Source organism: Emydura macquarii, unplaced genomic scaffold, assembly GCF_026122565.2.
Source record: "Emydura macquarii macquarii isolate MOO-44397 ecotype Brisbane River unplaced genomic scaffold, CSIRO-AGI_Emac_v2 contig_2948, whole genome shotgun sequence".
NCBI lineage: Eukaryota > Metazoa > Chordata > Testudines > Chelidae > Emydura > Emydura macquarii.
The window spans coordinates 1,623,782-1,650,279 of NW_027133085.1; the positions used below are offsets into that span (position 1 = coordinate 1,623,782).

At 40.2% G+C, this 26,498-nt stretch overlaps 2 protein-coding genes across 2 annotated transcripts in view; both read left to right on the plus strand.

Moving 5' to 3' along the window:
* TMEFF1 (transmembrane protein with EGF like and two follistatin like domains 1) overlaps nt 1-8,930 on the plus strand; it is a 203,637-nt gene extending 194,707 nt beyond the window's left edge. The window contains exons 9-10 of the mRNA XM_067569816.1: nt 6,389-6,547; nt 7,724-8,930. Coding sequence (XP_067425917.1) covers nt 6,389-6,547; nt 7,724-7,808 — 244 coding nt within the window. The 3' untranslated portion in view covers nt 7,809-8,930. The remainder of the gene's footprint in view (nt 1-6,388; nt 6,548-7,723) is intronic.
* Nucleotides 8,931-9,460: 530 nt separating this feature from the next.
* CAVIN4 (caveolae associated protein 4) lies at nt 9,461-26,226 on the plus strand. Its single transcript, XM_067569915.1, has 2 exons — nt 9,461-9,868; nt 25,544-26,226. Exons 1-2 carry the CDS (start codon nt 9,461-9,463, stop codon nt 26,198-26,200), a joined length of 1,065 nt encoding a protein of 354 aa, XP_067426016.1. The 3' UTR covers nt 26,201-26,226.
* The last annotated feature ends 272 nt before the right edge of the window (nt 26,227-26,498 follow it).

Below are 26,498 nucleotides of genomic sequence, written 5' to 3' on the forward strand. Positions count from 1 at the left end.
GAAAGGTCACGAGGTCAAGCTATATCCTCTCAGAGAACCTCAAAATGGATTTGTGGGTACATCATCGCATGCTACTGTGACACGTTGCACTCCTAAGTACACCCTTATGGTATGATTGTATATTATTCATGTTCACCCTTATAGTGTAATTGTGCATTGTTTAATGCAAAATATGTCACGCAAGATATTTTTTGAATGCTTATGATGTACTGAACGTTATTGTTGTAGTAATATGTTTGTTGCAAAGTCATGTGTATGGTTATGGAGTTTCACTATGTAATAGTCCCAACTACATGTCTCATGGCTTGAGACAGATCAAGGCAAAACTCTGCAGAGCTGAACGGCAGTTCGCACCTCATTACGACTTGTATAACACATCCCAGCTCAGCATTCCAGGAACAAAGGGCTGTCCCAGACATCAACAAACGAATCCACAAAGAACTACAGTGATTCAGGGCATGGAGGGAACCAGGCTTAGACACAGTTTGTCACCTGACCCTGAAAGAGGGGGCGATGCCCCAGAGGAACATTTTAAACAAAGGAACATTTTAAAAAGAAGAGACATTTTTGCAATCTCGCTCTCTCTACCACCTCCATCTGCAAACACCACGAAGTAACTGGAACACTGATCACAGGGGGAGGACCTGGCTGGAGGCAGACCAGCCAGCCTGTGGTGAGAATCATCTAAGACTATAAGGTCGCTGAAAGTGTTAAGCTTAGTTTAGAATGTGATTTGCCTTTTATTTACTTTTGATCAAATCTGACTTGCTTTCCTCTGACTTATAATCACTTCAAATATTTCTGTATTTAATAAATGTATTTGTTTGTTTTCTGTAAAGCAGTGCCTGTGTGTTAAGACTCCATTTAAGGTGTGTTAAGATTCCATTTGAAGTGACAAAGCAGGTGCATATTAATTTCTTTGATAAATTCATGAACCAATGAGCTTACAGTGTGCAGTGGACAACACTGAATATTGTAAGATGGCAGTTCCTAGGGCTGCATCTGGGATTGGTGATGTTGGCTGGGGTCATACCAGTGCATGATCCCAAGAGTGGCTGGCCTGAAGCACTTACTCATATAGGCTGTGCATAGGCTGACCCAGGAGTGGGGATTCACACAGCGAGGCAGGGTAAAATGGGCTCCAGGAGCGAGGGTTTGGGGTGACACAGCAATGCTCCAGTCCAGATTGCAGAAGGGAATGTCACAGCTACCAATTAGCGCATGTCCCTCCACCTGACAGCCTAAGGCACACTCCATGAGAGCACAAGCTGCAGCTACGGCATCCCGGCAGGAAGTACTGATACTGGACCCATGCAGAGTGACTCCCTGGAGTTCCATTCACAAAACATTACCCACTAGTTCAGGCTTCCACTGCAGATGCAGCAGCGGGAACTGAGGTACTTCAAGCATCTTTTCTGCACGAGTCCTCACACCCCTTTTCCAATCTGAATACTACTTGTCAGTCACCCACATGTGGAATATACTTAGGGACCATCACTCAAAGCAGAAATGGAGGTTACTTACCAGTAACTGGAAGTTCTTCAAGATGTGTGGTCCCTATCTTTATTCCACTGCCTGCCTTTCATCCTCTCTGCTTCAGATTGTACTGGATTTGCAGTAAGAACTAAAGGGGTGTCAGCTCACACTGCCTCTTTTGCCCGTGGTCTGGAAGACGAGGAGAACTACTTGCACATATGTGGGACACTGCTTCTTAGAATTTCCTGACTTGGCCACATGGCACACGTGTGCACTCATGTGCAACATACACATAGGGACCACACATCTTGAAGAACTTCCAGTTACAGTTAAATAACCTCCATTTATATGTATTGATCTGTCTTAATTTTTTCTTGTACGTCAATCCCTCATGTGACCTGGGCATTTTCTGTTACTCTTGACAAAACTCCCTTTAGTTTATCAATATTTTACTTTTAACCTTTTATTTATTATTTTCTGCAGTAGTAAATATTATTTTATAAAAAAGAGTAAACTGTATCCATTGTCTGCTCAATAAAGTATGGCAACTTAGTATACCACTGAAACTGGAAATTACGCCTTTCCAAAAATCGATGAATTTTCCACTTTACTTCTGTAGTTTCCAAGTAAAATCTATCTTATTTCTTCCGAAGTAAGAAGTCATTGAGGAGTGTATTTAAAGAAAAATGACCACCTTTCTTTTGTGGATGCTGGTGGCCTAACTGTCATGAGCAATCATCATTAAAGAATTTTTATCCCACGTATACTGGCCCTGGTGGTATTTTCAGACTAGTGACTGATGGTTCTGTAGTTTTCTGTAGCTCTTTGCTTTACTTATCTTCCTTAAGATCACTTGTAGAACTGCTAGAGTTTAACATATTTCCTACCTTGATCCTTGAAAGTGCTATAGCAGCCCAGAAGGGAGTGGAGGGCCCCCTCATGAGCCAGCATGGCTGGGAACACACAGCCTTTTACAAATCATTACTTTTCTTTTTTTCTGACTTTTCCCCCAGTTACTGGGACCCAATAACCTTTTCATTTGATTGGCACCTTCCTTAGAGAGTGTGCCAGACTCTCTATTCCTTTAGCAGGGATCAAGCTGCCATTTGCATCAGAGCTTTCACAACATGCCTCCGCTCATTTTTGGCAAATTTTTCTGGTAATGAGGTGACCAGAATTGAGTGCGATATGCTAGACCAGAGCCTTGATTAGCATGCTCTCCATTCCACCCTCCTAAGCATTAATAAGAGACTATACAATATTCAATACTGGACCCACGAGAATGGACTTCATTTGGGTGCTACTGAAGAACAACTTGCCCACCCTAACTTGACAGTGAACCTTGAACTCTTCACTGGATTTTATTTTAGCCACTTGTGTATTCATCTTCTTATACTTGCATATAATATACATTTCCTACTTTCACCATGAGATGTTCTGGAAGCAAAGTGGTTGCCATTAAAAGATCAGCACTGAGTCACAGTAATCACATAGTCGTACACAAGTAAAGCATTAACTCTTCCTTCTCTAAAAAAAGGGAAATATGGTGGGCAAATCCTAAGGGACCTGACTTGCCTGTGCGCAAATTCTGATGCACATAAACTCTTATTTACTCATCTATGTGTATCTGCAAATCTTAGGGTGCCTATGCACAATGGAGGTTTTGTGCCAGCGAGGTGTGTACACTTTTAAATTTAGTCCTCACAGTTAGATGGTGACCTCTGATGTGTCAATGACTTCCTAAATTATAGAGAATCTCCAATTCTGCCTTACACAGATGGGTATGTAGTAATGGCAAATGATCTCCTGGCGTCTTGTGCAGCCTTATACAACGGCTAGGCATGATTGCAGTCTCTAATGCCCTGCAGGTGCCTGGTACCCCAATGGGGTGTGGAAGGACAGAGGACTATGCCTTCACATCCTACTCACCAGCCAGTGGAGCTGTCTGATCACGTGAGGGGTATTCAGTTGCACCCCATCTAGTGATTATCAGTGGTCATGCTGTCTCTGCACAGCTAGGAGCTCTAGGCTACCTCCTGTTGCTCCCCTGGGACAGTGCAGCTTTGCACCACCCCCAATGTAGGGCTATGGCAATAACGCACAACTGTGCCCTTTGCTTGTTGCCCTAATAAAGAAATACATTAATTTAATTTGGCATAATTGTGTTTTGTTACACCCATGTTGACTACTATTTATCATCTGATTTTCCAGGAAGTGCTTATGAAATGGACTGCTTTACTAGTTTACCAAGTATTTAGAGGTTTTAAAAAACTAGGTTTGGTATATAATACCTCATCCTCTCACCCACCACCCCACTCCATTCTTGAAATCAGTACTTCAATTGCCTTATTCCAGTCTTTCAGGATCTCTTGCCCTGCAGGAGTTCTCCAAAATAATTTCCAACCGTTTCAGTAGTTCTGAGAATGTCTTTAGAATTTTAGGGTGATGTTCACTGAACTGTAATGTTTTGAATAGTTTTGAATTATCTAGATATTATTTAACCTCTTCTTTCTTGATTCTGCTTTGTTTCTTGTGCTTTTTAGAATGGTTCTTGCATTCAGCCTACTATGGCAATTATCTTCTTTAAAGAAGACAAAAGCAAAGTCACAAAAAAGGACTTACCTTTCTACCTGGCACCTGTTCTTTTCCTTTCTTTCTACTAGGTAATACACAAACAGGATCGTTTGTCATTTTCTTCCTTCTTATATGAACATAAATTTATTCTGATTCTTTTCCCATCCACTGTTAATGAGATCTGCAATAACTTTGTACCTTTTTCTTAATGATTCTGCTTTTATCGGTACATATCCAATCTGTGAGCCAAAGTATCTTCTGCAGAAAGCTCATAGATGTGGAAAGTGTATTCACAAGAACGCATGGGTTTCATAGCACTGAAAATCGAGTGCATTTTCTCTGCATGCCTGTGGAACAATTTTTTTCTTCCCTAAATGTAACTAATTCCCATCCACCATCACTCCATCACCAAGAAGCCCAGAGATGGATTTGGGGGTGAGTTGGAGTGATTCTTTGTGATACACCCAAGCATAACTGACTTCATTTACGTAAGGGGTGTTGCGTGTGTGTGTGTGTGTGTGTGTGTGTGTGTGTGTGTGTGTGCGCGCGTGCATGTGTGTGTGTATCTTTAATTCCTCTCCAGTCTGCTGCTGCAGAAATGGAGGACAATTGCTTGTTGAATTCAACACTAATGATACGTTACATCAGTTTGTTTTCAAGGCTAACGTCACAAGGGAAAAGCGCAATGAGTTTATGTTTTAAAGTTAAAGCTGAGATTCTTTTTTATGTTTTTAGTTCCCCCCAAGTCAGGGATAAGGCTACTGGTCTAGCTCTGGCTGCATGGAGAGGTATGGGGTGGGGCCTGTTAACTGTGTAGCATCCAGAGGGAACAATGGAAACATTAATCCTGGGCATCCAGCATAGTGCTTTCCTCTGTGTGTTGCTCTTCAGCCTCCCTCCCCTTGGCAGGATAGCTCATTTAGGAGTGTGCTCTCATTGTCGTCTTTTCTGTGGCTTTGCCCTGCATGGACTGAAAATTTGTGTTGCTCTGATCAGTACAAACATCCTCTGAATTTTCCTCTGAGAAATTGGCTGGGTTGCTTGGTAAAGCTGCTGCTTAGAGCAAGTGCTTCTGCTCCGCCTCCTTACCAGCCTGCTCAGACTCCTCCCAAATGTCCATGGACTCCCCCATGAGCACAGCTGGGGCAGCGTGCTATGTAGGCCAAGTAGGTGCTGCTTCCCACCTTCCAGTAAGATACTGACAGGGCGCTCTGTCCCACCTGGACATCGACTACTGCCTGTTACTGCACTAATCTTCCGGCATGGCTTTTGGGGTGTGCCTGATACAGTCCTAGAATCATCTGACTTGTGAGCCAGCACTCCTTCCTGACCTTTCTATACAGTCTTCTGGGGAACTAGCCTGGCCTTTGCCTAGCATCTGCAGCCTGGAGTTCAGGCCTACTTGGCATTTGGTGAGTCCAGGCTAAGAGCTGGTGGGGGGAGGGGTGGGGAGAGCTTTGGGGCAGGAACTCAACCCTCCAGGTAAATCAGAAGGTATTGTTTTGGTGCCAGTCCTTACACAAAGGCCTCACAGGGTTCCGTGCCAGTAAGTGACACAAACCAAACTCTGCAGGGTTTGCTCAGCTCTGATAGGCATATTATGTTTGCATATACATACCCTTCTCCCACAGTATTGTCATCTATTTTTCTCCATTGTTCCTCATCGTTGTTTTTTTATTTGTGGCCTATATTCCAGTTTGGTTCCATACATCCTGGTCTCTGACTAGTTTTCTGGAGATCCTCTGTCCACTTGTTTTATCAAACTGTTTATTGTTCCCTAACTTGGGCTCCAGTTCAACAAGGTACTTAAGCATGTACTTAACCTTAAGCACGTGAGCAGTCCCACTGATGTCACATTCTTAAAGTATGTACTTACTTCCTTTGCTGAACTGACACCACAGGGCCCAAGTAATCTTGCTAGGCAAAATTAGTTGTTGTCTGTGAAAGTGGAGGACATCCAATCTGTGCCCCCCGCTCTCCACAAAAGGAAGACCCAAGATGCCTAAAGACTTACACTCTACTCCACCTCCCCACATGGTGTTTGACAGCTACAGTCCTGCTTACTTAATTCATTTTCAGAACTGGCTGAATCTAAAAGGAAATCTCCTGTGCTATTATTGCTTTCAAAACTCATCCGAGGTCACTGAAGTAGCAGTGCAGACAGTGACGAGTGGGTTTTTCTCCCGCTCCCTCTAAACCATCCTCCATCCTTGACATCATGTCCCAATTTTTCAAGTTTTCATTGATTACTATGCTTTCTGCCCTGTACCTCAGATTACTATTTCATCTGCAGAATGATAAGACTCATATCCCATGAAATATTCCTTGTCTTTTTCAGATGTGAATCAGGATATACTGGACAGCACTGTGAAAAGACAGACTTCAGTATTCTTTATGTTGTCCCAAGTAGACAAAAGCTCACACATGTCCTTATTGCAGCAATAATTGGAGCTGTACAGATTGCCATCATAGTTGCAATTGTCATGTGCATAACAAGGTAGGTAATTACAAAAGCAATATAAAACCACAGATTGCTCTTTCCATTTGATTGTTTGTTTATTTATTTATTTAAAATATATTTAGGAAATTGACTATCCCGAAACGCTATGTGCGTAACACACATTGTAAAAACTACAGTGATCAAATAAAATGATGTGTAACATGTCCAGACTGGTCGCACAATGCTGCTATATATCACAAAATCTAAGTCAGTCAGCCACTGGGACAATAAATTACCTCTTCACCCACAAATCACCTCTAGCTGCTCTGTATCCCTTCACCAATCCCTATGCCAAAACCTAAGAAGGAAATATGAGCCTTGCAGAAGATCCCAAAGATCAGCAAATTGGTTAGACCAAAGTGGGAGTTACTTCTAGAGTTGAAGTATCTCATGAAAAACACCATGGCCCCTTCCCCTCACATTTAAACCAGAGGATGGGTTGGTTCAGGCCCCTCCACTGCTCGTAAATGTGATGCTGTCATATGGAGAGAGGTGCATCCCTCAGGTACCCATGTCCTTAACCATTAAGGACTTATTGGTCAAAGCCAACACCTTAAACTCCACCTGAAAATTAATATGCAGCTAGTTCTGTCTGTGGAGCACCAGGGTAATGTGATGTCCATGTTAAGCTCCTCTGATGAAGTGAGCAGCTGAATTTTGCACTCAGTTAAGTTTCCAAGATGTCTTAAGAAATAGCCCTGTAGAAACTTGAGTTGACAACGTCACAGGTAACTATGGTGAATCCAGATCCTCCTCTCATCAAGGGCTTGAGCCCACAAAGCACAGAGCACTTTGGCCCTAATCCAACAAAGCTCTTAAGCACATATTCACCTTTAAACATGTGAGGAGTTCCATTGAAGTCAGTGGGGTTAATCACATGCTTAAATATTTCGTAGGATTGGGGCCAGAGTGCTCTCAACCCTTGCAGGATCAAATCCCAAATTCACATGAAAGAAATCTCTCCTGGCAACAGCTGCAGCCAGGGATCTCCTAGAACCTCCAATGTGCCAACCTACCTAACAGCTGGTGCGCTTGCCCAGTCACTGAGGCTGATAGACACTCTGCCATTATCGAAATTTCTGGGTTAAAAGAAGAAAGTAAAATCATTAATGCTGTTTTAAACATGCAGAATAAGATTAAAAATATATTTTCTTCCTTTATTAAAAACTACAGAAAATGCCCTAAAAACAACAGAGGACGTCGACAGAAGCAAAACCTAGGCCATTTTACTTCAGATACGTCATCCAGGATGGTTTAACGTGATGAATTTTATACCTACATTGACCATGTGATGTACATTTTTATTATATCTTTTTTTAAAGAATGGAAATATTTATTTCAGAGGCCTTATTTTTGGACATTTTTAGTGTAGCGCTGTTGGTCTGTTGTATTCTGAAAGCATCAGTTCTAACAGCTATGGACTGTTTTAGTAACTTTCCTTTTATGGTTTTGAATACAGTAGTTCATTTTCTGTTTCTGTATCACATGGCCATATAGTAGATTTGTGCTTTATTCATGGAATGTAATATTTTTGGGAACACAGACTTATTTCACCAATGGTTGTAGAAAAAAAAACAAAAAAAACAAAACACACATTACCCAGCAAACAAGGCATGAACTAAAGGTAAAGATGTTTACAGCTTACTTTTCTTACAAAAAACTAGAAGACACTGTGTTTAAATACCGTAGATATTTAAATGTTTTTGAAAGTTAGTAACTGATTTTTTAGACACTGCCTATCGCATGAACTGTGAAGCTGTGTACTGTGTGTAGTTGTAACATATTTATAAAATGTATTGGCTGGGTCTAAGCACTACCATCTTCATAAATAATTCTGACACTTTATTTTTAAAAAGTAAAAATATAAATTTCATAATCTGGGAAATTACCCGGTAGAGCAGATGGCATAGTTCCAAAAGAAGTAGGTCTTGATAGATTTTGGTATTGTAAAAATCTGTGTTAAATAATCAAACTCACATGATTGGAATAAAGCCTACTTTATCGCTGTTAAAACTGCTTTAATACTTATTAAACTTTTTTTAAAACAATAGATGTTTTAACACCAACAAGACAAATTGTATAGTGTTTGTGATTTAAAAAAAAATAAAGCTAATTAATGACTAGTGCTCTTGTATCGAATATTTTCAAGAGCTAAATAAAGTCCATCCAAATTAGTCTGCTGGTTATAGTTATATTACTAGACTGTTAATTGTTGTTTAAAAGATCCAGAGATGAAGTGTAAGTAGGATGTGTTCAGCTGTTTAATATGTAGTTTAGGCTTTCAAAGTTCTGCATGTAGGATTTAATAACTTGTTCAATAAAAAAAAATGCTTTCAATATTTGAACTAGAAAAGCATGTCACAATACAATGTTTTCACTATATTGCTTCTGCTTTAGTGTGCTTATTTGTTACTCGATATGGTAGCCATAATGATTTGAAGGCCACTCTTTTTGGTTTAAATACAGTCATGTATACTTTTGAAAACTGTCTGAATTGCCCCAGAGGAAATCACTTCATTAAAATGAGAGCAACAGTAGATCTTAAATAAGTATGCCAGTTGGCTTTCCTGCTTAATTAGTCAGTTGCTTTACTTTCCCAGATTAACACTAATAACTTCACTGGTACAGAAGCGTAACCCTTTAAATACATGTTCCTTTCCAGACATTGCTTCCTAATTTTAAAGGTTTCATATTGCAGAAAGTATCCGAACAGTCATGTAGGAATAGTTTGTAGTTATAAATATTTGACCAACCTCCAGGGATGGAGTTTCACACCCTGCTCTGAACATCTCTGCGGCCAGCTGTCGAGCTTCTTGCAAGGGTGCCAGAATTGTTTCCCTACAATTTGAATAGTCATCGTGAGGAACATTTATACTTCTGTGCCTGTAAACCTGACTACAGACAGACAAAATGGATAATCGTGAAGTTACCTCAGAGGCTGACAAAATCCACCAAAATCGTCTCTCAAGTGTCACAGAAGATGAAGAGCAAGATGCTGCATATACAATTGTGACAGTCCTAGATAAAGTGGCCAACATTGTACACAGTGTACAGGAGAGCCAGAAAAGAATAGAAGAGCGACACAGAGAAATGGAGAATGCTATTAAGACCATACAGATTGATATTTTAAAGCTTGCCCAGACTCATGGCAATACAGGCTACACTGTTAACAAGTTGCTGGAGAAAACCTGCAAAGTTAGCTCCCATGTTAAAGAAGTGAGGGCTCGCGTGGAAAAGCAGAGTGCTAATGTGCGAAAGGTTGAAGCAAAACAAGAGGAGATGCTGAAAAAAAACAAATTTCGGGTTGTAATATACCAGGTACGCATACACTTTATTTTACCTTTGGAGTTTTGCCACATCTTTGATAATTTCTGGGAAACACTAGTTGTTTAACAAATCAAAAGACAGGGAACACAGTCTTCCCAATGTAGAAGTTGTGTTATATGTTCTTTAAAATTAATTTCTGCCTCTCAATGTCTTTCAGCATGAACCCACTGTTGGCAGTACACAGAGTCTATTATTAGTGTTGGTTGGCTTCTCAGCCTATAGTGTAAGATTAACTGCAGATCAGCAAGGACTATTTGTTGCCTATGTGAAAGGTAATATGAGGCAGGCACTGTAAATCTTGTCATGCTAGTCATGCCTGACAATCATCTGTTATTTTTTTCACCATATAAGGTAGAAGTCCAAACAGCAAAACTATTTATGGAGGATCCAGAATGGAGCCATTCCTTTAATACTAATTTTAAAGTGTAGTGTATTTTATTTGCAAAATTATCAAGGTTTATTTGTAGCTGTGAAATGTTTTTTCCTCATCTCAATTCAGAGGAATAAACATTCAAAACTAAGCTGAGACTTGCAACCCCTCTTATCACACAAGTAGTCCTTTTGCATGTAGTTCCATTGACTACTTTGGAAATATATAACTAAGGAATACTAACATGAGCAAGATTTTGAAGGATTGAAAATAAATCATACATTTTTCTTACATTGGGATTATTTTATATTGCTACTTGTTCTTGGAAATGAAGAAGTAGTAGCAATTGTTCTGATTGTCTATATGTTTCTTGAAAATAAGTTGCTTGTCCATGGATCATTCAAATATGAAAAAGTTAATCATGCTAGGGAAATTATAAGGCTAGGCAGCTTACTGGAAAATGCTGCAATTCTAGTTGTTAAGGACTTGATCCTGTAAAGTTCTAAGCATGCTTTGTCAAGCTGTCCGGCAGTGACACAAGAGAATGAGTACCAACCTCAGGGCAGAATTTTAAGAAACAGGAAACGAATTAGTTGTACACTTAGATTTCACCAACCGATTATCCGGTGTAAACTCCTCAGCTGTAACTAAACTGAACAATCACAACATGGACTCATGGACCGTCTCCTTGAGTACTCCAAGATGTCTTGCCAGGTGGGCGTACCTTTGTGATAGATGGTCCCTGACACCAAGGAGCACAGCAATATTCAGGTTAATCCCAGTCCCAATGGACCAGTCACTTACACCAGATCAGTTGCACTTTAGACCTCACACCAAAGACAACGCTTGTAGCCAAGCCTATAGTACACTATCTAAAGATTTATTATAGAGGAAAAGGAAATAAGAGAGTTATTTACAAGGTTAATGCAGGTAAATATATATACACACAATTGAGTTCCAGTCTTAATTTTCAAAAAGAAATAGAAGCTTCTATAATAAGCAAGCTCTAGATGTCCTTTAGGGCTAACTCAGGCTAAGCACTGGGGATCTTGCCCCCCAGAGCAAGGGTGTAGCTACAGGTGAGTCTGAGTGGGCCAGGGCCCACCCACTGTGAAAGCAGGCCCACCTAAGCTTCACTTAAACTACCTGCACAACTCGAGCTTTCTCGGTTGGTGGCTTCCTGAAGTTCCTGCTTCCGGCCACGTGACCGGAAGCAGGAAGTTCGGGAAGCGACCCAGCTGAGAATCAGTAAGCTGCCCGACGTAAGTAAGTTGCCCCTTGGCAACTGGAGCATCAGGCTCCCCGAAATTCCTGCTTCCGGTAATGTGAACAGAAGCAGGAAGTTTGGGTTTTTTGGCCGGCCCACCCGTCAACCAGAGGCCCTGTCAGAAGATCGTATCTGGCTATGCCCTTGCCCCAGAGCCCAAGTAGCATAAAAATACAGTTGCTCCTTATTAGGGGATTTTTATTCCCTTTCCCTCTTTTGTGCCTTAAGCTACAAACTCAGATAATGGGAAGGATTCAAAACCCCATCTCCATGGGGGATGGGAGGAGGAGAGGAAACAACAAAGTCTTTGTCATCTTAAATGCTCCACTCTAGTCCATCTGATGTTGATGGGCTTTCCTTGTTGGGCAGGACATTATTTCTGTTGAAGACCAGCATTTCACACTAGTTAATGTCTGTCTCCTGTCTGGGGATTTACATAGTTAGAGAGGCTTACAATGCAAACACTCAGATACTACTTTATAATTTGGGATATAGATGTTATACATGAGATTAAAGCAGACAGCAACTCCCAGGCATTCCATGCAGTTTAAACACTAAACACATCATTATCATTCTAATACTAATAGTAACACAGGTGAGTCTGACTGGTTTGAGCTATGTATTGTCACTATTCAGTTGAGGTATGGGGCCCTTGGCCTGAGCTGGTCTGCTAGCATCACATGCTCGACTCCCCTAGAAGTCAGTGGGAACTGAGGGTGTTCAGCACCTTACTAAGCATAAAATTGGACCCTAAAAGTTGTGTTCATGTACATCATTTATCAGTACATATTCTTTAAAATATCAGTGAACAAATAATTAGTTTCGTGTGAGTAGACCCATGGACTTGATTGGGGGCATTCATCTGAGAAAAGTAACTCATGTGCATAAGTGTTTGTAGGCCCTGATTTAACTTTTAAATTAAAAGACAACTGCTGCTACTGGTGTGTCTTCTAACGCTTTTCATGCATAGGAGGCTTTGGCGATAGCCTCCATGCATCTGATTTTCTTATATTCAGGAAGAGAATCAGCATCTTGAATAGTCCTCTTCACTCTTCATATTCCTGTCCCTGTTTAGCTCAGATACAGCAGGACTAGATTCCTCTTAGTGCTTGTCTTAAAACGCTACAGTGGCACAGCCACATGGTTGCAGTACTTCAGTGTAGATGCTACCTATGCCAACAGGAGGGATTCTCCTATCGGCCTAGGTAATCCACCTCCCTGAGAGGTGGTAGCTAGGACGATGGAAAAATTCTGTATAAATGGGGATTAAAGTAGGTTTAACTACACTGCTCAAGGGTGTGGGTTTTTCACACCCCTGATCGACATAGTTAAATCAACAAATTTTTCTAGTGTAGACCAGGCCTCAGCCTTTTCCCCCACTCATTAGATGGTGTAAATTTCTCTTATCCCTATCTCTTGTGCTCAGCAAATGTAGATAGAGGAGGAGGGCATGTGCTAATCCTTGTGGAATGCAACATTTAACTCCTTGATGGTAGGTAATAATCGCCCCCATTCCATGAGCACTAGAGCACAGTAACCCACTAGAACTTTATTGAAGCTTGACTATACTACCTATGCTGGTGCAACTCACTTAATATATCAATGTAGTGCTGCTATGCCAGGGCCTTGGTCTAGTGCAGCTACATTGATGTAGCAATGTTAGTGCAAACTGCCCCCACCACTACGGCATTAATGGGGTAAAGCTTCACAATAAGAGGAGTGAAAGTCCATTGAAATGCACTGAAGCAATTTGGTACTTCCACTCCATCTCATTGTAAGCTAAATTGCACCATAACAGAGTTCATTATTGAGCTGGATGTTGGAAGTGAAGACTTCTTCTACAGTGGAGTTTTGCCTGAGCGTCATCAGGGATATTGTGAAGGGCGGGCTGTAATGAGGGTAATGTGCCATACCTGTTTGGGTCAATGTTTGTATTTCTGTAATGGACTGTCAATCAGCACATCAGGGTTTATTTATAAAGTGAACACAGAGAAAATTGCTCGGTTAATTTTTCTTAATTAATAACTTTGATACAACAATTAACAGATGCAGAAGTAAATTAAAAAATGGTGGCCTGGACATTTAGACACCACAAAAAAGAGTTGGAAGAGCCCTTATGCTAACTCGAGACCTCATCTTTGACCATGAGAGTTAGGGAAATGAAAACAAGGGATGGTTTTCTACACATTGTTATTGGTAGGACCGAGAAAAGAATTGAGGGTTCAGTCCGCTAGAGGGTTAGCAAATTGAATAATGTAATTTGGCCCAGATCAGTTGGAAGTAAATCAGCCTCTTCAAGTTCTCTTGATGGCTTGACCTCAAACATCCAGTAGGAATGGAAACCTTCCAAACTCAATTCAAGTGAGTTTGAGGCTCAGTGTGAATATTTTGCACAGCTCTAGAGATTATTATTTTTTAAGGAGGCCATGTAATGGAGAGAGAGATAGTCATAGTACCCCTGCGCCCCAAACTGTTGTCATAGTTAAAGTCACAAGTTTAGTTCACCAGAATATTGTAGTTAAATAATCATGCTCCATTTCCCATGCCACTTCCCCAGATCCTTAGACAGACCATTTAGTGATTTATCCATAGGAATTGTGACTGATCATTATAAAAATCTCCTTAGTGGCTTATCCTTTTCTGCTGCCCCCACACTGAGGAATGGCATTCTACTTACCTGTGACTGAACTTGCCTTTTAGAATGAGTAGCTTATGATTAAGCTCTATATCCCAGTGAAGACTTTTAAAGTCATTTTCTTCCATGGGAGTTACAGGACTGAAGTTGTTCAAAACAGCACATTTGCAGAACTGGGAAAATCTGAGCTGATCAACAGCATGTTACAGACTTTTAGTGGTTAGCAGCAGCACCCCCGTATACTTAGTAGATCTGCATCTCATCTAGTCTGCAAGAACAGTAACTTTTGTTGTTGTGGGCCAGGACTAAAATCAGGTCAATAGCAATTGTCCTGGCTTTTATCATAGCACCTCTGTTCCACTCCCTGTATCTGCCCCTTCTCACACATACAAGTGTTTTTTGTATCTACATTTAAATTATACTGTCTAGGGAGTTGCATATTTTTGAGCTAACAATGTCAAATTCGCAGGGTTGCCTAAACAGACAATCATTTAACATGGAACCTCCTACATGGTACTTACTGGCCTGTCTCAGACTCCCTCAGAGGTCTGGGCTTGTTTGTTTAGCAAACGTTAACTGTGCCTATTTCTCTCTTCCAGATGAATATGCAGCTTCCTTTTGGGGCTGCAGTTGCCCTTTGCATCATTCAGAAGCTGTCTCGGGGAGTGGATGAGATGGGAGGTGCTCAGAATTGCATTGTACAATTGTCTTAACTTCTTGGTCACTGAGTTGTCAGTGGATCTCTGTAGTCAGTTAATGAGAGAATGGACTGGATTCCTTGACAAGACAAGATGGGTGAGGTACTATCTTTTATTGAACCAACTTCTGTTGGTGAGAGAGACATGCATTTGAATCACACAGAACTCTTCCTCACGTCTGGGAAAGGTACTCGGAGTGTCACAGCTAAATACAAAGTTGAACAGCTAGTTTAGCATACGTAGTTAGCCTGTATTCTAAGGGACCATTCAAGGTGAAGCGGCTCATGAACACCTCTGCAGTCCTAGGACAAAAAGGGGGGGTAGTGGGTTACAGATTGTTGTAATAAGTCATAAATCCAGTGTCTTTATTACGACCATGATTTTAGTGTCTACCAAAGTCATGAATTTAAGCTCCCAGGCTTGTCTTTTGACAGTGTTGTGTAGGTTTCCTGTGAAGATGAGGGAGGTTGATAGGTCAGATATAGAGTGATCACTTTGGGTCCTACACATGCCTGTCACATCACGTGGTGTACCTCATCCAGTGCACTAAATGCTGCAATAACCACTATGTGGGTGAAACCAGACAATCGCTACACTCTCAAATGGACTCACACAGGAAAATGATCAAAGACAAAAACACCTGTGGGTGAACAATTTTCACAACAATTTTCATAACAGATGTGTTCATGGGCCACTTCACCTTAAACAGTCCCTTAGAATATGTGCTAACTACTTATGATAAAAACTAGGTGTTTGATCTTGTATTTAGTTGTGACACTCTGAGTACCTTTCGCAGATTTAAGGCAGAGCTCCATGCACCAGTGCTGGAACTAAGAGTGCAAAGGGTGCTACTGCACTCCCTGGTTTGAGGTGGTTTCCATCATACACAGGGTTTACAGTTTGGTTCAATGGCTCTCAGCATCGCTACTGCAAAAATTGTTCCAGCACCCCTGGCTCTCTGTAAACTCAAAAGCTTGTCTCTCTCACCAACAGAAGCTGGTCCAATAAAAGATATCACCTCACTCACCTTGGTATATCCTGGGACTAACATGGCTACAACAACACTGGATTTCTTGATTCATCTGGTCTGGGTTAAGTTAGTGAACCCCTGTCAGAATTTAAGGAACAGGGATATATTTGAAGCTGTATGAAAGTAAAATGAGGGATTTACTGTGCTGGCCACACTAAGTGCCTTTTCATTGCGTGAGAACAATTCTGCATGCCAGCTGTAGCATTTGGCCCCCAAATTGCATATTTTTGCTTTTATGTACAGAAGAGTTTATTCAGCACTTTATGGGGTGAGCTCCTTTAGATCCCTTGAGAAATAATCCTATTGCTCTCCCATTTGAGCAGATTTGTCTTGATGGCAGAGATTTTAATTGCACATCTGCAGAACTGTAGAGGGATCACTTGAGATTTAGACCCAGGTTTGCAGTGAAAGACTGATGCTTTTACAAAATGATGGGATGATTTGTAATTGGGTATTCACCAGAGGTTAAGGATTGATGAAGTGTTAATTCCAAGGGGACTTTAGCAGTAACATAGACTGTGTGATGCTAAGGACACTTTTTGGCCAGTAGAAGGGTTGTTATAGTAATTTCTGTTAACCAACTGGCTATATGGTTAATAGGTGTATTAACAGGCATGAGAGTGATGTGGTGCTTGAGAGATTTATTTTGGGCATTTCTTTGAATAATGTATGGTCAATTTAAAATGTAAATTCCTAGACTGCGATACTATTTTAATTTAGTTTCTTGCCTACAAGGGGCAGATGTTTTTGCAAGCCTTCCCATTGAGGGTATTTTTGTGGGGTTTTTTTGATCATATATCAAACATTTCTAGGTTGGTTGTTTTTTTAAATCAGTTGTCAGTCACTGCTCCATCAACAAGAGGGGCACTGGACTGCCTATTAGCTGATTTGCTGGTTTGTGCTCCAGCTTCAGGAGAATGAGGGGTTTGTTAATTCCATTTGTTTGTTAAACATTTTGCATGAGTATTCCTTCCCCCATCACCTAGGCTCAGGGTGATAGGTCACTGCCTCATTACTTTGCACCGAACAGCACAATAAAATAACAGAATTCCGTATTTTTGCCTATTGTGCCTCTAGTTTTGGTATACAGAGTTTCTTACTTTGAGGAGGTTGAGTGTATTTTGGGTTGTAATGGTTATTATATTTTTCAGAATATATTTTAGAGCTGAGGGGATATCATACTATTTATTACTTTTTCTTAGTTTTTGTTTTTATTTTCTGTACTTTTTTAGCCATTATTTTTCTAACTTTTTACTTGGGGGTTGGAAATCAGTGGGAGAGTTACTTTAATTGATCATTTAATTTTAAAATACAGTTCTAGTCTAAAAAGTGACTGTAAATAAATGGTTTTGTGGAGTTTCATTGTATTGTTTCAGAGTTATTTCTGGATCAGATGTTTGCAGTGTTAGTTTACAAAGAAAGGGACGGTCTTTTTTAACTGCCACCCCAGCAAACTCAGTCTAGACGCTGAAAGACAAACCTAGTATATCTACTGAGAATTTTTTTTTAAATTGCCAAGTCATTTCCATGTCTCACAGTAAAAATGGACTAATTTTTCATTATTTTTGTGTCATTTATATTGATTTTTTTATCATATCATCATTGAAATGATTATTAATGTTTTTCATTTACTAAAAATCCATTCTTCAGTAAACAAAATTTTTCTGGAATTGTTTTGATAACATATTTTTGATAAATAAGTGTATTAAAAAGATGCAAAAAAGTTACAAAAATGAAAATTGTTGAAAGACTCAATAGTTTTGAACAAAACATATAGTTTTTAAAAAATGCCATTTTTCTATGGGAAAAAACCCCTTTTCATTCAAAAAAATTGGACCAGCTCTACAAACCAGGCTCTTTTCACCTCATGCAGAAGATTCTGGAATTGAACTGCTAGCTAGATAAATGGTATTGGGTGGAGGGCTTTGGTTTTATGGAACATTGGTCCAGCTTCTATGGGGAGAGGGGGGCTATATAGTTTGGATGGCCTCTACCTCAGTAGAAGGGAGCCCAACCGCCTCAGGGACAGGCTGGCTAGCGTAGTCAGGAGGGGATTAAACTAATAGCAAAAGGGGAGGGTAAAAAGAGGCAAGATATGAGCACTGAGCATAAAAACAAGATGTTGAAAACAAAATTAATCAAGGAACAAAAGGATAGGAAGAGAAGAAATTATTGAATTGCCTAGACACCAATGCTAGGAGACTGGGTAATAAACAAGAGGAACTGGAATTGCTCATGGATGGGCATAAATTCAGTCTAGTTGCTATTACTGAAATGTGGTAGGATGATTTGCGCTACTAGAATGTTAAACTCAATGGCTATAATCTATTTAGGAAGGATTGAGTAGGCAAAAGGGGAGAGGGAGCGGCACTAAATAGGTATTGTCTACATTTACAGTGGCATGTAGAGTACAGACACTGCATGCCCAGCTAGCATGGGTATAATTCGCACCATAGACAGTGAGGCACTGTGTAGGTGAGTAGAGAAAAGCCACTATCACAAGGTGTAAACCCTACACAGTTCTCTACATGCTCAAACAGCATCTCCCATTTCTGCGCTGCTAGCGTAGTGTCTCTACTGCCTCCTCACTGCCAGAGCCTTTTCCCATCATAGTGAAAGGCTCCAGCAGTGGAGAGTCAGTGGGGAAAGGCTCCAGCCACAGGTAACTGCCAGAACCTTTCCCTGGTGCCTGTCTCCCCACCAGAGCCTTTCACTGCCACATGTATGTACCCTACATGACTCTTGCAAGTAAAAACAAGGCCTATGCCAAAAATAGCTTTATCTGTTTCCTTGTTACTGACCACTCTTTGAGTGAACTGCTTGTCCCATTGAAGTCAATGGGAAGTTTGCCATTGACTTCAATCAGGGCCAAGTTTTTATTCTTTGTGTAATAGGGTATGTCTAGTAAGCTCAAGTTCGAACTCAGGTTCAAGCCTAGCCCCCTTTCCAGATACACACAAATTGCACTAATTCTAAAGAGCTACTGGAGGGTGGATGGGATGGATTGAAATGGAAGGATGGTCTAGATAAAGCTGTAGTTCACTGTTTTTGTTTTGCCTTGAACACCTCATGTGAAACGATATCTTATTTTGTTTATAAGCCAGTTGTTGCGTTATAACCCCCTTTTATCAGAGGCTTACAAGTTTGTGCAACAAGCACCACTTGGGTGGAAATTTTCCAGGCCTGGTCTTTGCTCACATGTGTACTTTTGTCTGGCAAGCTTGAACAAAATGATTCAGTGGCTTGTGAAGACAAGGGCAGTGGGAAAAATCAGATTTTCCCCTTATTTAAAAAAAAAAATGGAAGAAGCAGTTTTTAAAAAAAACAACAACCCTGCAGCCAAAATAGTTGAGATTCAAAAGGTGCAACTTGCTCATGGAAATGCTCAACTGAGGAGTGCTGTCCAGTCTTTTTTTGGAGGATATTTGTTGTCATCCTGGGTCTGACACTTACTCCGTGATGATTGGAAAGTCTCTGAACCTCTCTCTCTGCCTCATTTGTACTGTAATCAGGTTACTCTCACTTACCTCTCCAAAGTGCTTTGAGATAAATAGTGCTTTTCCATTACTCTAAAGCTCTGCTTTATCAATGGAATAACTGGGTCTCAGAAAGGCTGAGTAACTCAACCAGGAGGTATTATGCCCTCAGTGTGTTGTGCACTGGTGTTGGAGAAAAGACACTTTAGTTCCAGTCCTGAAGCTGACACTTGTTTGCTGTGTAAACTTATCCTCCAGGTTTCCCCATCTGTAAAAAGAAAATATTGAGCCCTGCTGCACAGTGGGGCTGTAAAGATTAATTGAGATTTATTTATGCATTTTTTAAAGAGTATTTAAGCTCTATATTCCACCCCAAAACAAACACTTCCCCCTTACTTTAAACAAACTTTGTTTGCAAAAATGAAGCACTCAAAGTTTAAAAGAGTTGGCTGAGCAGCTCTCTAGACCATTGATGTTAGTATTTAATGAATCTTGAAACACTGGAGAACTTCTACAGGACTGGAAGAAAGCTAAAGTTATGCCAATATTTCAAGAGTAAATGGGATAACTCAGATAATTATAAACCTGTTAACATGAGATTGATCCCAGGTAAAATAATGGAATGACTGATATGGGATTTTGTCAATAAAGAAGTAGGGTATTGTAGCATAATTAATGCAAATCAATATGGTTTTATGAATAGATTTTGTCAAACTTGATATCTTTCTCAGATGAACCTACAAGTTTAGCTGATAAAGATAATGAGATATAGCTGAAGTTAGTCCTGTTTTGAACAGGGGGTTGGACTAGATGACCTCCTGAGGTCCCTTCCAACTCTAATATTCTATGATTCTGTGATTCTATGATTCTATATCTGCATTTGAACTCGTACTGCATGACATTCTGATTAAAAAATTACTTAGCACTATACAAAATCACTATAGCATACATTACATTGATTAGTAAGTGGCTGACCGATAATCTTAACATGTAATTGTTAATGGGAAAGAATCATCAAGTAGCAGATGTTTTTGAGTGAAGTCCTATAGGAATCTTGGCCAAATGCTATTTAGTATTTTTCTCAATTATCTAGAGACAAATATAAAATAATTGATAAAGTTATCAGATTACACAAAGTGGCGTGGTAAATAACAAGGACACGTCATTATACAGCGTGATCTTGATCATTTGGTAAGCTAGGTGAAAACATACATGTATTTTAATTCATCCAAATAAGACATGTGAGTAGTGCAATCTGTTTAGGATATTGAAGACAAGGTTAAGAACTGACTTACAGAAGTATGGAATTTCCCACATTAAATAAGAAAAATGGAGAAACAAAGACATTGCACTACTTGTTAGGTAGCAGGCGGATACCTTGTAACCCCCCACCATGGGCAATCAGGCAGGAGCCTTTGCCTCATTCCATGCGCCCCTTTCTACAGCATGTGGTAGACGATAGGACTCCTTAGGAGCCCTACCTCTTTCCCTGGGCACCTTCACTATGAGAGAAAGGCAGCACTAGCTGGAAACGTTACAAAATTGCATACCCAGGCACAGAGCCAGGAGAAGACTGGCAGACCATTACAAGTTTTCATTACAAAGTCAATGGTGCATGCACAAATACATCTTTTATAACTTTGATTTAAATGAAAATAAGAGAGAAGGTACCCACAGTGGCGATAGAGCTTTCAGTTTCTGCTGGAGGGAATGATTTCATGTTATAACCAGGTTTTACATAGTTACTTTCTGTGGGGACATCAATTTAAATGTAAGCAGCCGTGGCTAGGATCTTTAGTCTGAAAATAGATACAGTGAGGTTTCTATAGTTTACTTTGTGCTGGTAAGACCAGACCTTAAAAACTGAAGCTCCGTTGGCTGTACATGGCTGTTAGAAAGCTGGTGATGCACGCTATCAGAGTACAGTTAAGTATTGAAAAGCAGGAAAAATTCAAGTTGAGCGTTAAACACACAGTCTTAATGCTACTTGCATGCATAGGCTTTCCTAGACGTATTTGATTATATGATCATATACTGTTTCACAAGGAGTGCAAATAGTATACTGTTTCTTTCTCCACCTTCCAAAAAAAAATTTCATAGCAGCTCTTAATACTGTGCAATACACTGTCACTGCTCAAAGAACATGAATGCTATTTATGCAAGGCTTGAGCTGGCTAGATACTGAGCAATCTGGCTCCTTTCCAGCAAAACTCTGAAGCACAGGCTGAACTTTAAGCATACAGGCATTTCCCGTTAGCTAGCGCCAGCATTCTATAACTCAAATAACTACTCTCTCAGTGTCTAGCCAGCTGGCTAGGATAGGTGAGAAAAGGTGAATAAATTAATTTACATTTGGTTGGGAAAGACCCAGATTTCCTTTTCCCTTTTTAATTTGATCTGGCTATCTTGTACCCTTTGCCTTGTGCTCCTGCTGATGGAAGAAGTGGGAAAACAGGCAGGCACCTTACTCCTTTTCCCCTCGTAAGGCTGCCACATCCTGCTGTTTCCATCAACAAAGAGTTTATTTTCTTTGTAGGACTATGGGGGAAGGTACTTGCCCAGTTTAGGGCTTGATCCTGCATGAATGGAATCAATGGGAATTTTACCTTTGACTTCAGGGGGAACAGGATCAAGCTCTTAGCCATCTTTCCCCATCCTCCACATCAGTTTCCCACCTAGTGCTAATACTGACTCTCCTCATATATGCTAATTCTTGTTGACAGAAGCTTTTATTCTCCCTCTTCCCTAATAAATAAAAATGACTTTTGACAGTGTAATAATAAAACCAGTTGGTGGTTCTGAGTGGGACGTTCCCTACTTGGATGAAATATAGCACTGAATTTTTATTTGGAAAAATCTTCAAAATGTTGACCAGCTCCAGTCAGACACTGCATTTCTGTAGCATTTTCCATCTAAGGATTGCAATGTGATGTACAAACCTGAATTAATTTAGCTTTTGTATACCTTGCTTCTCCAGGGGAGAGGCAGAAACTGAGGAACAGAGAAATTAAATGTTTTGGCAAAGGTCATAGAGTGAGTCTGTGATAGGTTGAAAAATATTGCCTGGTTGCCAGCCCCATACCCTAAACACAAAACATTCATCCAATATTTTACAGTTCATAGTTCTAAATTCTAATATGTAAGCATGAAAGTTACAGCCATCCCTTTAAGGCAATGAACTGTAACTCTACATACAACTGAAGAGATGGCATTCAGCAGGCAACAATGGCAGTTAAATGCCTGCTGGAATCTTCTATGTATGCATGAGGAGATGCCATTTAGCCCAAATGTTGTCTAAAGAATCTAATTTTGCAAGTTTTCTTTTTAGATGAGACGCTGTTAAATCTCACCCTATTATGTTCATCACTGTCTGTACTGAAGTTTCAGACTAGTTAGTAAGGAAATATGGGTGTCAGTGTTTCAGCTAAAGTAGTGGTCTGTAATTTACAAATGTTAAGAGGTTAATTACATAAAAGCTGCTCTATGTTAACACTAGTTCTCATTTTATGAAAATAAGCTATAACACAGCTAGGTAATAAAGTTAATTTTCGTACATTAATGATGATTATTAACAAAGAATTCTAGTACTTGCTCATTCTGGGTTTGATATACAAGTTACATAAAATTCTGATGGTCTTAAAGCAAAATAATTCTTGTCCTTAATTTTGATAAGCATTAACAGTCATTTTATGTTTTAAAGAAACCAGAATAAGATGACCAAACTTTGAACAGCCTTTCTTTGCCAAGTGGCTTAATATATTTTTTTATATATTACTGATAGTTAATACTTTGTAAAGTAAAATTAAATGTCTTGCTAATAATCAGTCATTTTGAACATTACAGCTGTTTTGCTAGCCAGAAATCAGTTCAGTTTGCAGTGCAGTACACAGGAATTCATCAGCACAAGATAAATTAGATAAATTAACTGGCACTTCTTGGACTCTCTCAAACTTCTTTGGTAGTTAGAAAATATTAAGCAATGGACCAAATTTCAACAAGCACCAGGAATCAAGTGTGACAATCCCAGAAATGGGAAATGCTGCATTATGCAAAAGCAATATTAATATGCCATATATTCTGCCTGGGGCTGTATGAGGAGCTGCTCCTCCTGAGAATATAAACAATCTTTGTGCAACATTGTTTGTGTGCACAAGGAGGATATTGATGGGTCAAGAAAAAGGTGGCAGTTTCCACATAGCTGCTACTGACTCTGAGTTTTCTGCTATACATCTACTAGTACCAGCCAGAATTTTACTGTAATCGGGCTGATCCAGAATCTCCATGGGAATCATTAAACTGAGGTAATGGTTCTTCGGTCAAAAGCTGTGTGACTATGAGTTACAAGTTGGGACTATGCTTTTCAGATATATCCCTTTATTGAATACTAACACTAAATGTTTTGCACATAAATTACCATTAAAAGTATTCTCAGTATCTTACTTCCCAAAAAGAGCTTTCAGAAAATTCTTGTATAACTTGAACTTTTGTGCTGTTAAAATCTCTTTTTCTCTAGGTATGTACAGAGCTCCTGTCACCACAATATCTGATATGCTCACCTCCTCCACAAGAGACTAATCGCATTGCCTCCCTTTATATCATTTCTTTCCAAAATTCAGCTACCATTCCTCACCATCACTCTGTGAAAGAGGGTTGGGTGCATTTGAAGCTGAACTCACTGACAGGGATTAGTGGACAGAGGGCACACACAAAAGGCAAAGGTGTAAAGTAAATACATTTTATCATATGGTTTCACTGCTTAGTACATGGTCAGCATGACACTTATATAGAATGTGTATTTAATATTCAGGACAAAATAGCAATAGTTGTGACATGGAAAGTAGTGGCTACCAAGAATTTTAATGCAACACTCAACAGCCTCCCGTTGAAAACCTGCTATACAGACCCACAAATATTTGCTGATCGTTCAGTTACTGTATTAACATGAGATAATATAATTTTCTATAGAAAAATGTATGTCAGTAATACTAAACAATGCCATTCATATATTCCTATGCCCGCGTCTGCTACTGCAGACTGGCACTTTGATTTTGTTGCCGAACTGATGTGTATTAAGCCGTACCTGCTCACTTTAGTGACATTTTGCTCCCGTAAACCCATCACAGCTAAGGATGTGGCATCACTGCAGAGTTAGCCTTGGTTCTTACCTGGGTTTTAGCCCAACCCCTGTCACTGTCCATACACATAAACCTGTGTTTGGAGGTGCTTTAAACCTGGGCTAGCTTACTTAGTTGGAGTATGGATTAAAGTCCAGGCTCCACTTTAACTTGGGCTGGCATCTGCCCCCTGTGCAGGGAGGACACAGGCTAAATCAATCAAGAGCCTTCCCACAAAGGACAGACAAGTAAGAACTATTGAGCTTCTCAGCATAAAGAACCGTGGGCTATGGGCCCCAGCCACACATGGGCGAGTGCATAAACTGAGAGGACACAGTAACACCGGTAAGGTTTTATCATGAGGACACCTGCAGCCAGGTTAGGCTGACCTAGATGCTCAGACCTGGGTGCCAATCACCTGGGGTAGCTGCAGTGAAGACATACCCTATGAGGGTATGAGCTGGAGTCTGTTCCTCCTTGTGCATCAACACCTTTCGCTACTATATTCCAGTGCGTTACAACTGTGCAAATCTGGTGAAAAGAAGGAGGAGCTACAGGTAATACTGAGACATTCATATGGAGTCAGTGAGGCTGTAAAGAGGCGACGCTCTAACTTGCCCTGCATGATACTTATTACTGGTGATGTATGAGAAGGAAAAAACCCAGCTTGACTCTCCAACCTCAGACGAGGAGAGCTGGCAGCTAGAAAAACACCTTTTATAATTGTAAACTGAGCACCTTTGCTCTGAAGTCCATTAAGGCACAATAAACGTGGGACACGCTGATGCTATGTTTACACTGGTAAGCCCTTTTCAGAGTAGAACCAGACTTGAAGGAAATCTCCATAACCAGGTTTCGTTATTGAGCAGAGGCTGCAAAATCAGAGTTTTTCCAGTCCTCTTTATCCTCGGCAGATCAAGTAGGTTGGCAATGCTTTCTCAAGAGAGCCCCTACCTCCCTGTGCTGCATTATTCTAGCTCAGTTGTCGAGACTTAAAGCCAAAAAATATCACATGCTTAAATGATCAGTGCCCTTAAAACACTAGTGGAAAGATGTCTTTATGTTTTCATTCACAGGAGGAAACTGAATGCCCATCATCTCTGTCTGTCATCAAGGACAGGACAAGAGGTGAAAACCTAGAGGAGCAATTCTTCCCACCTGATGATCTCTCTTCTGATGAAGAATATTATATAGAAGAAAGCAGAGCAGCCCAATTTAAAAAATCAGGCATGAAACGCATAGATAATATAAAAAAGGCATTTTCAAGGGAAAATATCCAGAAGACAAGACAAAATTTTGGCAAGAAGGTGAACAGGCTTCGAACTAGAATAGTGACACCAGAGAGGCGAGAGAGAATAAGGCAGTCAGGAGAGCGGCTGAAACAATCTGGGATAAGGCTCAAGAAAACTATTTCAACAGCAGCTCCAACTAAGGAGACATTCAAGCTCAATAAGAAAGATAAAGAACGAACAGTAGCTGAAGGTCAAGAAGGCTTCCAGGAAGCTGGTGCTCATGCAGTTTCAGAGAGTGGGGCAGAAGAGCCAGTTACAGAAGAGATCTCCTACACAGAAGTGATTACTAAAGTAAAGAAAGACAAAAGTAGTGGAACAAAAGGGCCTTCCCAGCCAACAGAAAAAGTGGTGCTCACTCCTGAAAATATTGTTCTTAAACAGGAGGCAACAGAAGAAGGAGGTGATAATGCTGTTCTGTTGGATCTCAAGCAATCAGCATAAAATGATCAAGTAGTATATACCGTGTTACTGTACAAGAGAAAGCATAATATCTATTTACTTGGGCCGATTGAGAGGTGTGTGTAACTTTTTATTGTTATAGCAGAAAACTATATCAGTGCTATTCTAGCATTTATATGTGCAGCAATGTGTTTGTTACCTTTTTATTACCAGAAGTCACATAAGCAGAATGAAGCATCTCATCTCTCTTGACATGTACATATAACTTTAATTAATTTGAACATGAGTTACACTTGTACATCACAGGGAGATGGAATCCCCTAGTATATTTAAAATAGAA